General features: G+C 29.5%; 1 protein-coding gene across 1 annotated transcript; it reads left to right on the top strand.

Moving 5' to 3' along the window:
- Positions 1-9,050: 9,050 nt before the first annotated feature.
- Positions 9,051-10,806, top strand: LOC100799470 (receptor like protein 29). Its single transcript, XM_003532650.5, has one exon. It carries the CDS (start codon positions 9,371-9,373, stop codon positions 10,781-10,783), a length of 1,413 nt encoding a protein of 470 aa, XP_003532698.2. The 5' UTR covers positions 9,051-9,370; the 3' UTR covers positions 10,784-10,806.
- Positions 10,807-13,114: the final 2,308 nt, after the last annotated feature.

Raw genomic sequence — 13,114 nt, 5'->3', positions numbered from 1 at the left:
CATTTCTGAATAAACTCCTCAACTCTCCTATTGAGCTCCTCATTTGTCATACTATTAAACTCATTCTCTTCATCTACTTCTGCTTCTATCTTCGTTGTTGCTGACCTTCTCCTCTTCATGCTCTCATCATTCACACGCTTAATTCTATGTGGTCTATCACATTTAAATCTGGCAGGGACATGTTTCTCTTTACATGCTCTATCACTATCATGTACTTCCAATGGAAGTAACGGCCTTTTCACATTATTGGAGTATCCTTCACTAATTTCCTTTGGCAATTCATTTTGCACCACAACTTCAATCACACATTCAGGAACAGTATTGTTCTCAGTGATGGTATATTTGTTGATCTCTTGCACCATTTCTCCACCCATCTTGGGGTTGATGCATTTTTTATCATCAACTTGTTGGTAGTTGGAGACATGGTATTGTTCATAAGGATCTTGTTCCTGTTCCAATGAAGAGAATACTCCAGAGTCTACGGCTATAATGAGGATGATATTGTTGGATAAAAAAAACCAAAAGATGTAGTTGTTTAAGAGAGTGTATGGGGAGATATTAAAAATATAGAACAAAGAGATGTAGATAATAAGAGAAAGGACAGAGGCAAAGATGGAAAAACCCTTTGTTTTTTGTGTATGATCTTTTGGTTTGTAGTATTTGATAGAATCTTCCGCTAGACATGGTGGGTTTGGCATGATGATGGGTCAGTGAGAGGAATGCAAGGCTTGTGATTTGTTGGGGTAGTCTCATACGAGTGTAAAATATGGTGGAACTAATCTATATATATAGAGAGAGAACAAACATATTAAGAATTTTTTGTTAGCGTACAAAATAAAATATTTAATGATAGTAATTGAATTAAAATTGACAGTTTAAATTATGTATTTAGTTTACTTATCTCACATAATCTTTAATTAAAAGGAAGGAAATTAAATTTATATTGCGTTAATTTTGTACATAATTAAATGCATAGCCACAAATGCATATGTTTAATATAATGGGTGTAAGATCTTATTATATTTATATATGGGTGAGTAATTTATTTAGCAAGATAGCGTGTTTGATCTGTTTGTTGTAAAATTCTTCGAGTTAACAATAATCACATGCCACAGAAATAAAATTGATATATGATCGAGTGAGTCTCAAAATATCTTTACCCATAAAAAAATATAATCACAAATTGTTGCATGTATTTTTTTTAGAAAAGCTTAATGCACTCTTGATGTGTATGAGTTTGATTTAATTAGTGCTAAATGATTGATTGTCTACAATTACATATGTATCCTTCCATCTTTCTCTCGTGCCAGTGACAAAAGTTTGAGAGTGGGTTGCTAATTAAATCAAGAGACCTTTTTGTTTCACAGATCTTGATCTTGTAAATTTGAGTCAGGCCTTTTTGTATTATATTTTTCTCTTTTTCCTTTAGATTAAAAATACGAGAAACCCAATAAACATGGGCAAGCTGACTTAATTATCATGAATAAATTCATTACAAATTTACAACCTTATCATCGTATATATATAAAGCGATATCGATCAAGATAAAGCATCTAAAAATGCCACATAAAAAATTCATGATTTCATTTTTTTCACAACATCTTGCACTAATTCACGGAGATCAACGTCATCATGAAGTATAGAAAATATTAACGTCATCATTCACCGGGGAAGAAACCTACAGATATAATTAGAGCGTGATTACGTAAAAAATGGATATGAGTTGAACAATCAAAGTGGCTAGGACCGACCTCTAGTTGTAGGTAACATTTTGCTTCATTAGTATGCTGTAGAATATTATAAATAATAGCTATGCCAAGTTAAAATTTGTAATTAACGTGTAACACAATATAACATGAGAAGACAAAAAAAACAACGGAAAACTTGTTTGGATAAGTTTTTTTTAGAAATATTTCTAAGAGAATAAAATGAAAAGAAAAGAAATTAGCTGAAATTTTTTACAAGTTAAAATGAATTCTTCATTAGTTAATTTATAAAAATTCTATTAAATAATTTCTCTAAAAAATAAGCAAATATCTACAAATTAACTAATGTTACTTAATAAAGAATTCATTTGAGCTTATGAGCTTATAGTTGTTTTATTTTTTTCTCCTATAAACACCTTTAGAGAAACTAATGGTTAATTAGTTAATAAATAACTCATTAATTTGAGCTTATATGCGTAATGTTAAGTTGTGATTGTTCTAACACGTGGCTAAAATGTCCACAAAGTGATCATCATTCAACTTTAAAATTCTTGTAAAAAAATCAACTTTTAAATTCTGATTGACAATTATATTTGATAAAATTAATTTAAATAATTCAATATATTTTTTTAGAAACAATCATATGTTTGTCTAATATGTAATTTAGAGTTTAATATATATGCAATGGAAGTATGGATTTTTTTTACCATATCAATAAATTAAGAATAATTTTTATATATTTTTTAAAATAACTATTAAGAAAAGTTAACATATCATATATAACGTTTTAGGATTGAATTACCGATTTTCTGATTTTTGACCGATTGACCGGTTCTATTGTAAGCCGGTTTTCTTATTCAAATGAGTCACATACATGACCGGTTCACTGATTTTTTGGTGAAACAAGCGGATTCAGTTTGGTCTGATTTTTAGAATATAGATTATTAATTAATTATTAATTGCTCAAGTCTCACGTGCTTCAGAGTGTTATTTATTTATTTAAGATAAAATTATCATAAATAGATTAGTGGAACTATTTATCAGAACAAATTATCCAAGAGTTTTGGACTCTGGTGCTCAAAGCCTCAAACTCTCCTATTGTTTTATTATTTTATTTATAAAAAATAACCTTGAACAAGCATGACACATCGTTCTAAATTCTAAGAATTCAATAGTGGTTGGTTTAGACGTTTTATCCTGTTGTTATTGTTGTTTGCTATTTTACTTTATCATTTATTGGATAAAAGAAAAGAAAAATCCACAAGAGTCCCTTATTCTATTCAATGAGGACGTGTGGTGATGGATTCATATTGTACCTATAAAATGATCATATTAGATTGTCAACAGATTAGTTACATCATTGAGACTAAAAATTTTAGCTTAAAAAATTAGAAGTATAAAATGAAAATTAATGAATTGTGCGTTAAACTAGTCCTTATACATAATTTTTACCTAAACTACCGAAATTTCTAGATTGGATTAGATAGAAATGTATTTTTTAAAAGAATTCTTAAAATGGTTATGATTCTTAACAAATAATGATGAAAAACTCTTAGGTGGACACTAACCTATGACAAGATTATTGTATTTTTTGTTTCTCACGTATATTCTTTTTGAAAGTCTTATTCAATATAAAATTACAAGATTGATTTTTAAGTGTGAATATCTCTTTGAGTGAAAATGTATAGTATTGTGAAAGATTAGTCTATTTTACTAGACTCAACCTCATTGATATATTTGATTTTATGGTTTTAATGTTTTCATTGATTTATTTAATATCTCTTTATAGTGATGGTTTACTTTAAAGTAATTGAAGATTGCAAATTATTTTACTAACATTTTTAGGGGAATGGAAGATTAATCATGAAATAGTTTTTCTACCGCAATCATGAAATAGTTATGCACCATGTAATCCAATTTCAGTTTTAGTAGAAAATAAACTTTTTGAGCATATTTTATTTTATTTTTTTACTTTTTCATCTCATTTCCATTTTTAGTTTTTATTTATCTCCATTTTCTATCACATTGTATATCACATAATGTTAATTTCTCTTTTTTTTTAATTTTCTTCTTTTCCAATATATTGAAAAATGAGGTATTATGATGCTCATTTTCCTTCTTTGAAGGGTTAAAATGTTTTTTTTTTTTACTCAAATGGTTAAAATGTTAAATATGAAAAGTTAGAGTTTTCGTCTAGCTAGGTATAATCAAGAGATGTCTGCTATAATCTAAGTATATGATAAGTTAAAGATGTTATATATATATATATATATATATATATATATATATATATATATATATATATATATATATATATATATATATATATATATATATATATATATTTTGTTAGAGATCACAAATATTTCATATTTAGATTAAAAATTAATTTTACTTATGACGAGAGTGACTGTTGCTTATCATGGAAGTTTTATTAGTTGATTGAATTTATTTTTTTATATGTATATATATAACCTCCCTCCCCAGAATATAAAATGACAAACCCATAAGCAAAGGCAATTATTTTCACAAAGTCTGCGTAACTTGTGCCGATCTTGGGCTATATAATTGTTATTGTGGGTCCTTTTCTAACAACTCATCTGATTTCATTTTTCAAAGACCCAAAGTTTAACACGTGTGCAGCCGCCAAATATTTGAGCCTTGTTATAAAGACGTGCACACCAAATACTTTTTTTTTTTTAAAATAGTTTAACTCATGCCCAAAAGCCTAGTGTAACTTCGTAGAAATATGATTTTGTAAGAAAACAAATTATTATTATATTGAATTCGAAATTTTACTGAAAATTAAGAAATTAATAACGTACTAAAAAATATATTATAATATTATTTTAATTAATTAAGATTTAATCCCTTTAATTAAATTAATTTGTACTAGTTAATTCAATTAATACACATTTATTTTTTTAAAAATAAAATTTCAAATTCAAGTCTTAATAAAATATAAAGAAACTCATTGAATATTAAACTCCTTGCAGTATATATGCTTTTAATTCGGGCAGAATTATTTATCGTAAAAAAATATTAACTAATAATGAAGATAATCTCCACATTCGTTTTGACATTTCGGTTCTTCAACTAATTTTACAAACTACTTCACTACATTTGGTTTCCACTCCTCACAATAGTTATTTTTATTTAACCTCCACCATCTCTCTTTCATTTTTATTTTAAAAACGAATGCAGAGAGGCACATTCCCCCAGTACCTATAATCCTAGATAATAATAAAAAAAATCAATCTGTTTGGATTTCTATCTTTATTAATTTAAACCGCCCTTTTAAAATTAAACCACCTTTTTTATTATTTCAATTGTGCAATTTAATTCCACTTAAAATAAAGAAATTATAAGTGAAATTAAATTTTTTTCACAATCTAAAATTCAGTACATATCATTTCTATCTAATTGAATTGAATCTGTATGCTCCCATCATACTTTTCTCCTTGTTGGTTTTGAAAGTCTTTGTTACTTGTTCTTATAGATTAAGTGATATGAACTTGCTCTTGTGCTTAACTTGTTAATTTATCTAATGCGGGGAACAAAAATTCAAGGGATTACAACATTTGCAGAAAGCTGGGTGCCTGTGTCATTATTTGATTGGTTAATTATCTTTTCCTTTCGTGTGCTCAAATAATCTAAAAGAGTATTACGCCACATTAAGAAAACCTCGTGATAATGTTTTATATATAGTAATTAAGAGAACATATTCTAGGGGACGGCGAGATAAAGACGAGTTTAGTTAAAGTTTAGGCCATGATTTGGGTCTGCCTTTTGACTTATCATAGACTTTGATGACATTATTATTGGAATATTGTATATCATATAAATGCATGAAATTATTTGTTCTTATGTGTAGCATAGTCAATACGCGCCTGAAATCTGTTAAAGGTATTCATGAAGTACGGCGGAAGCGTAATCAAGTAATAATCATCCAATAATTAAACACGACAGAGCCACCATAAACAAACAAAAAAACAAAAAACAAAAGCAGCATGAATCATTGAATTCACAAGTTGAGACATGTTAGGATATATAATTACATCTTAAGTTTTTTTTTTTTTTTCAGTTTTCAGTTTTTAATATTTTATAATTTCTTTCCTTTTAATGAGATTTAATTATTTTTAAAACTCAGGGGTGAGTGTTTTAGCTTTTATCATTGCATTATACCATATTAGTACAATATATACAACACAGTACATTAATTAGTGAATAAGGTTTGATACTGTTATCTCTTCATATTGCTTCATACTTAAAAATTACATATAATGTGTTTGGATCCGTGTTCAACCTCCAAAAATGTGGATTATGATAATTTGAAGTTACAGAAAATATCTTTTACTTTATTGTGAAAATTAGAAGTGAATCTTGTGAAATGCGACTCACCGACACATTAATAATTTCAATGTGTATGACTGTATTAGATTATGATTTCATTTTCGCATAATTTCACATTATCCTTGTCACTTCTGATCAATTCCACCTGATCCTGTAATTGCCTCTGATCAGTTCTGTTTGTAATTCTCATTGCCTTCAACCAGTTTATTGCATTCGATTGCCTGATCCTTAGTTGCCTTGTATTAATTCCGTACAGAAATTGACTCTGGTTATAACACAATTGCAATGGTTTCATCCTAAATATAAGTAATTTGGTCCTTTCATTGTGAACCCCAAATGCTATTATCATCCTCATTGTTTTAGCTCTTCTATATGATTTCAACGTAGATTTAATTTAATATCTCTTCATAAGTATGCATCTTATATAAATTATGAAATATTTTTTTTATAAAGTCCAAAAACTAAATTATATGATTTGAAAGTCTAAAAACTAAAAGCAAGATTCAACAAAAACATAATGTCTAAAAATATATTTTAGTTAAAATAAAGCAAATCCAATGCAGAATATAAAAAAGGACTCAAAGATCCTTCCATTTTATTGACTCTTTCTTTGCCCAATATTATACTGGTAATTAAAATTTGGTTTCAACCAAGTGCTGTGCAATTTTTTTTAATATTAATTAATTCAAAGAATTAAGAATAAGAAACAGGAAGATTCGAGTTCAGTATAAAGTTGGCCACATAAAATTGAACCTACCCGGGCTCGGGCTTGATTGACATCCTTTTTCCACGAAAATTTACATACTTTTGAAATACAAGCATTAACACGTACATAGTTGGCTTAATTGTAATTTTAATAGCCAATTTATTATTTTCTGGCAAATTTTGTCCCTATTTTTTTCCACGCATTTTATTGTCATTTTTTTAAAATGAAATGATTTTTTCCCCTCTATCAATTGATCACTAAACCCCAAATAATAATAATACTTTCCAACAATGTTATGAACCGTCACTGAATGAACATATTTAAAATACTATATATTTTAGACTTAAATATAAGCAAACATTATTAATTTTATGTTGATTAAGAAAGTTGGTTAATGTCATATAGTTTTACTAATCATATTTAAAAAAAATTATTTTTCCTAAAGTATCTTTCGTTTGAATTTCATATCAAGAATAAAAGAGAGACATTGGAACTAGAATCACAATTAATTGAAAGGTAGTTTTGGAATAAAATCGTTAAATACGGTCAAAATAATTCACTGGAAAAGTTGGACATAAAGACGGAAATTAGAGAGGAATAATTTTCCGTCTCTGGATTCAGAGATAGATATAAACAACTGGAGACAGATTTAAATAGCTAAAGAGGGAACAAAAAAATTATAATTTAGGGACAAGAATCAGAGATGGACATTTGCGTCTCTATTTAACTCCATCTCTAACGTTATCAGAAACGAAAGCTTGGAATAGAACAGTAAAGATAATTGTCAACAAATCCGTCAGTCTCAAGTTATCAATTGGAAGAAATTCATAATTCTAATATAGAGACGGAATATCTGTCTCTATATCTTTTTATTTATTTATAGTAAAAATATTTTATTATCATATCATTTTAACGTTAAAATTTATTTATATATGAGTTTGATTTTTTATTTATTTATATTTAGGTCTAAAGCGAGTAATTACTTATAAGATAATGTTGTTTTTTTTAGTAGACAATGGTGGCCTGGACTATCACAATTTTCTTTTTGATTTTTTTTTAATAAAAGTACACATATTATATTGTAAGGAGTATTCTTGAATGTTTATTGAGTTTAATCTATCTTGAATGTTTATGGAGTCCAAAATTTTCTTTATATAAAAGAGTTAGGATTCGAGCACCTAATAACTTGTTTTAAGAGATTCAAGTTCATCATGTTCCAACCAAACATTTGCTTCCTTTTCTTTTAAAAAATTTGACTTGCTTTAATATGCATTTGAAATTTTTATTTTCAAATTTTAAGATTCATATAATATAATAAATGATGCATATATAATAACTCATGAATGCAAGAATTGAAATACTCAACAACGAAACTCTCAAAATTTATTATCCTTCTCTTAATATCTTGTATTAAAAAATACTATAAAATGTGCATTAAAAATCCTACTAAAAGTCTTAATATTTAATATAATAATAAAAATAAAAATATCTAAAATATCTCTAATTTTAAAAAATACTCCGGAGATAATTAACTTCGAATCACCTCCTTCTCTGCCTATATATATTTCAATTTTTTTAGTTCAGGTATCACTAACAAAGAAGGACTTGGAACAAAATACACGAGCAAGACGTGATTAGTACATAGCAATCATCACATGTATCAAACATCTAGTTTCCTCTTCTAATCGTTGTACGTTGAGAATTCCACAAAAGAAACATCAAGATTTCAAAACGTTCACCATACACAGATCAACATATAATTTATTTATAAGAAAAAAAAATAATGCATGAGAGGCACGGGGTACCGGTACTAGTACCAGTTAAAAAGATTCAAACTCATATATACTTAGGAAACATAATAAATAAAACTAGTAATATGCACCTTAGAAGAATGGAAACATCGAAACTGGAAAGGAAATCATAATACTATAGGCTAGTTAATAGAATACTGCCAATCAAACTGAGTAAGTGAAGTGAAAGAAGAGATGCAAAAGTTCATGGATAATGGTGAAAAGTTCTGTCTTTGTAGATGATCCCTGTTTGGTAGCGGCTTTATTACTTTGTCCAAGGCTCTCAGTGTCATGTCTTATGGTTGCAACAGTTTATATGAGTATATAGTATAATATTACTTCTATAATGTTTTTAATTTTCTTTTGTAAATAAATAATTAAGTATTTTATTATATTGTTTTCTTTGTTGTGTAAAAAATTATACAAATATAATTTATATTTCATAAATATACATTTTGACACTTGTGGAAGATTATACTGTCGTTTATGGTAGCCCAATTGTCTACCTATTTCATCTCACACCCTTTTCCATGCAAAATAACAGTCATACTCACACTCAACACAATCTTGGGAGAGGTAACAACAACAGCTCTGGTTTTTCTTTGCAGCCTTCACAGCTAGCTAACACAAAAATGAGAATCTTGAGTTACCTTTACATTGTTCTCATTTGCATTATTCAAGACTCAAGAGAGCTTAAATAGGGAAAGAGGAACAAGGCCTTTTTCAGTTACCTCTAAATCCAGTTCTTGCAATTCCATTTGTGAGTGAGTTGTTGGAATTGGAATTTGGAAGTAGCTAGGCAGTGTCTCAAATTAATGGCATCCATGTCTCTTATTCTTCTTTGGTTCCTCTTTTTTGCTAGTGAAATGATGTCAATGGGAAATAGTTTACACAAGGGGCACATGGTAATGGAAGAGGAGGAACTGTTGGGATTGTTTGAAGTGATGGATGCTCTTCTGGAAGACCCTTACTGGGCCCAAGCACATCCAAAGCCATGCACTGATACTCCATGGCCAGGTGTTGAGTGTGAACTTGGCAGCAATAACCAACAAATCTTTCATGTCACCAAAATCCACATTGGTCCTGATATAGTCTTCCCATTCTCACCTTGCAAACCCTCAGCTTATCTCTCACACTCCTTGCTGAAACTCAAGTATATAAAAACCCTTTCAATTTTTAACTGTTTTGTTGCTTCACCAGTTACTCTACCCAAAACTCTCTTTGGTCCTTTCTCTTCACTAGAACACTTAGCTTTGGAGAATAACCCTTCCCTCTATGGTGAAATACCTACAAGTTTGGGAGGTGTTGCTGGTCTTAGGGTCCTGAGCCTCTCCCAGAACAGCTTACAAGGAAACATCCCTAGCCAGATTGGTGGTTTGGTTAGTCTAGAGCAACTTGACCTTAGTTATAACAACTTGAGTGGTCAAATCCCAAAGGAAATTGGAGGTTTGAAAAGCATGACCATATTGGACCTAAGTTGCAATGCAGTTGAAGGGTTTCTGCCTTGTTCTCTTGGAAAGCTTCAACTTCTCCAGAAGATGGATTTGCACTCTAACAGACTCAGTGAAAACATTCCTCCTGATATAGGAAACCTCAAGAGGTTAGTCTTGCTTGATTTGAGTCATAATTTTATTGTAGGGCCTATTAGTGAAACCTTCTCAAGTTTAGACCTTTTGGAATATTTACTCATTGATGACAACCCCATTAAAGGAGGGATACCCCAGTTCATAGGGAAGCTTAAGAAGCTCAAATCATTGAGTTTATCAGGGTGTGGATTAACAGGTTCTATACCCTACTCTTTCTCTTCCTTGAAAAATCTTACAGCTCTCTCCTTAGGTAACAATAGTCTTATTGGACAAGTTCCTCCAAATTTGGGTTCACTCCCAAGCCTAGATCAACTGAATATCAGCCACAACAAGCTGAGTGGGGTTCTAGAGCTACCTGGTGACTTCATTCAAAAGTTAGGTAAAAGATTGGATTTAAGAGGAAACAGTGAACTCTGCATCAATGATCAGTCAAAGAAGAAGAACCTCTCTTCTTACTTGGAAATCCCTTCTTGTTTGAACACACGACAGAGAAATGATGATAATTATTTTGCCGGTGGACCACTTCAAGATCTTTCAGGACTAAAGCCGTCTTGGTATGATAGCAACCCAAGTTCATGTTCATCATGGCCTAATGATCTACATGTCATCATATTTACCTTGGTTTTAAACCTGGTTATCTGATTCCTGAATATCATTTTGTGTAACACTAGAAATTAATATTATATAAATGTTATTCTACTCTTTTTTCTTTGGTCAGCCATATAAATAAATGTTCTACTCTTGCCTCCTGAATCTTATAATTAAATATCATCTAAAGATCATTTTCTTGTTGGAAACGTGCATAGAAATTATTGCTTATTATTCGTGTATAAAGTCGCATGCATTGCAATGCTTGGTGGCACCTTATTAGTGACTTCAATAATAGATATAGGATTGCATGCATTACGCAATGGTGAAAAAAGAAAAAGAGAATAAAATTTGGTCTTTCATATTTGATTTTGTTTTATAATTTTTTTGAAAAGCTGGGTCACAAATGTGAAATGTCAAGGCCTTTTACCGAGTGTTGTTGTCTATAGCAGCCTTTAGCAAAAGTAGGAGGCAGGAGTGTCGGTTCTGTGACATTAATGAGAGCATGCTGCATTGCTGCAACACCCTGGTTACTGGCACCATGAAAAAAGATTCCCACCTCAGCACTTGTTTTGATGTGTTGGGAGAGACAGAGAATCTTATGAGAAATTCTCAATCTTTTTACCTTCAACTTGCAAAGTTTTAACACAATGAGTAGAACGTAGTATATATATAATTTTGTAGTATGATTTTATGCAAGTTAGACTAGAACTTCACAAGTCATCATTCAATCTGTCTTAGCAATGAATGCTACGTACTTATCACTTGGTTAAAGTGAAAAGAAACACTAAATCGATCGTAATCAATCAATTTTTATTTAAATATTCAACTAGTAATTTGTTTGTGTTTTTTTTACAAGAAAAATTGTTTTTTAAAATCAAAAGATGTGTGAAAGAAATTAATAACTATACAAGTTTTTCAAAACCGATAAAAAAAAAGCTTAAAAAGATAAGTTATGTTATCCAGAAGTGAAACACGACATTTGAAAGGAAAAAAAATCCCAAAATTATTTTTTGAGCTGAAACAAACGTTTCTTAAATCAGTTACAAGTTACAACTGTAAACAAAGATAATGTTTTTCTATCTATAATGAAGAGATAGACTTTCATAAACTGATCGTTCATTTCAATATCTCTCAGATGACTCTCCTTAATTATGTTGGATTTATTCGACTATTTTCTCTTGGCCACTTCAGTTACACAGCACACACACTACAAAACTTGTTTAAAAAGTTACAATACCTGGAGTTCTAGAATTATATATGCCAATATACAGGCAACTATATATTCCTTCCTTAGTCCTTATTTATATTGAAAAGCAACTTCTAGTCTTACTGGAGAAGAAAGAATAATACGATGATTGGGATATATCTAAAGAAAGATTCAGTAGAAAAAGCCTCAATAGATCTTGGCATTCGTAAACATATTTAAATTTAGTTTGGAAAATATTTTGTGAATTTTAATACACACTAACGAATTCTGATGTGTCAAATAAAAAAGGGAAAAAAGTTTACGGAGTAAAAGTAATTTTAGATTTTCCTAATTACTTTAATCTAAACACATATGTACTAAATTTTCTAACGGAAAAAAAAATTACATTGAAGCGGCTTGTGTTGTTTATGCATTTGGATCTCCAAACGATGGTGTCGAACATGATTATAGATGCCAAAATTGTGACTAATCTATATAACTCATTTTTTTAGGCAGAATTTGGCGGGATGTACTCAACTTTTGATTTGTCATAAATAAATAAATGGTGAGTTTGTTTAAACTTAAAAAAATAATTTAAAAAAAATATTTTTTTGAGTAACACATATAATTTACTTCTTAAAAAAAATACTTATTTTAAGTAAAAACAGTTTGAACAAACATATCAAAAGAAATATAAAACTATTTATTTTATTAAAAATAATACTTTTTTTTCTAAAAAAAATAAACTTAAACAAAAAGACTCGGAATGTGTTAGCAACTAGGCAAGTCGGCCCAGCCCAATGGGTCAAATTGTTTTGAAAGAAACCTTGTCACTGATTCATTTTAGAACTCTATAAAACATGCTGGTTAGAATCCCGTCAAAACACAATCTTGAATCAATTAGTATGATAAAAATTTATGATAAAATATGTTACACACACAAGGCATATCAATGAGCGAAAGGAACACAAAAGGGAAATAATAAAGAAATTGGGTAGTGACAAAATGATGAGTATACTTGTTTTTATTTAAAGAGGTGGCTTAAGTCAACTACAACGAAACTCTACGCGGGAATCTGATCCCTATAAAATCATAGGAGGCTCCTCTCTGCCATGGCAATTCAAGAGCAGACAATATAGCACCGAGTTCTGTCATCAAAACAGTGCAAGCCCTTCTGTTACTTTTGCCGATACTTA

The sequence above is a fragment of the Glycine max genome, chromosome 8, assembly GCF_000004515.6.
Source record: "Glycine max cultivar Williams 82 chromosome 8, Glycine_max_v4.0, whole genome shotgun sequence".
Taxonomy (NCBI): Eukaryota; Viridiplantae; Streptophyta; class Magnoliopsida; order Fabales; family Fabaceae; genus Glycine; species Glycine max.
This window is presented reverse-complemented; position numbering and strand designations above follow the sequence as displayed.

Bases quoted from the DNA above. Each gene is read 5' to 3' on its own strand.
- LOC100799470 (XM_003532650.5), top strand. From the start codon at position 9,371: ATGGCATCCATGTCTCTTATTCTTCTTTGGTTCCTCTTTTTTGCTAGT.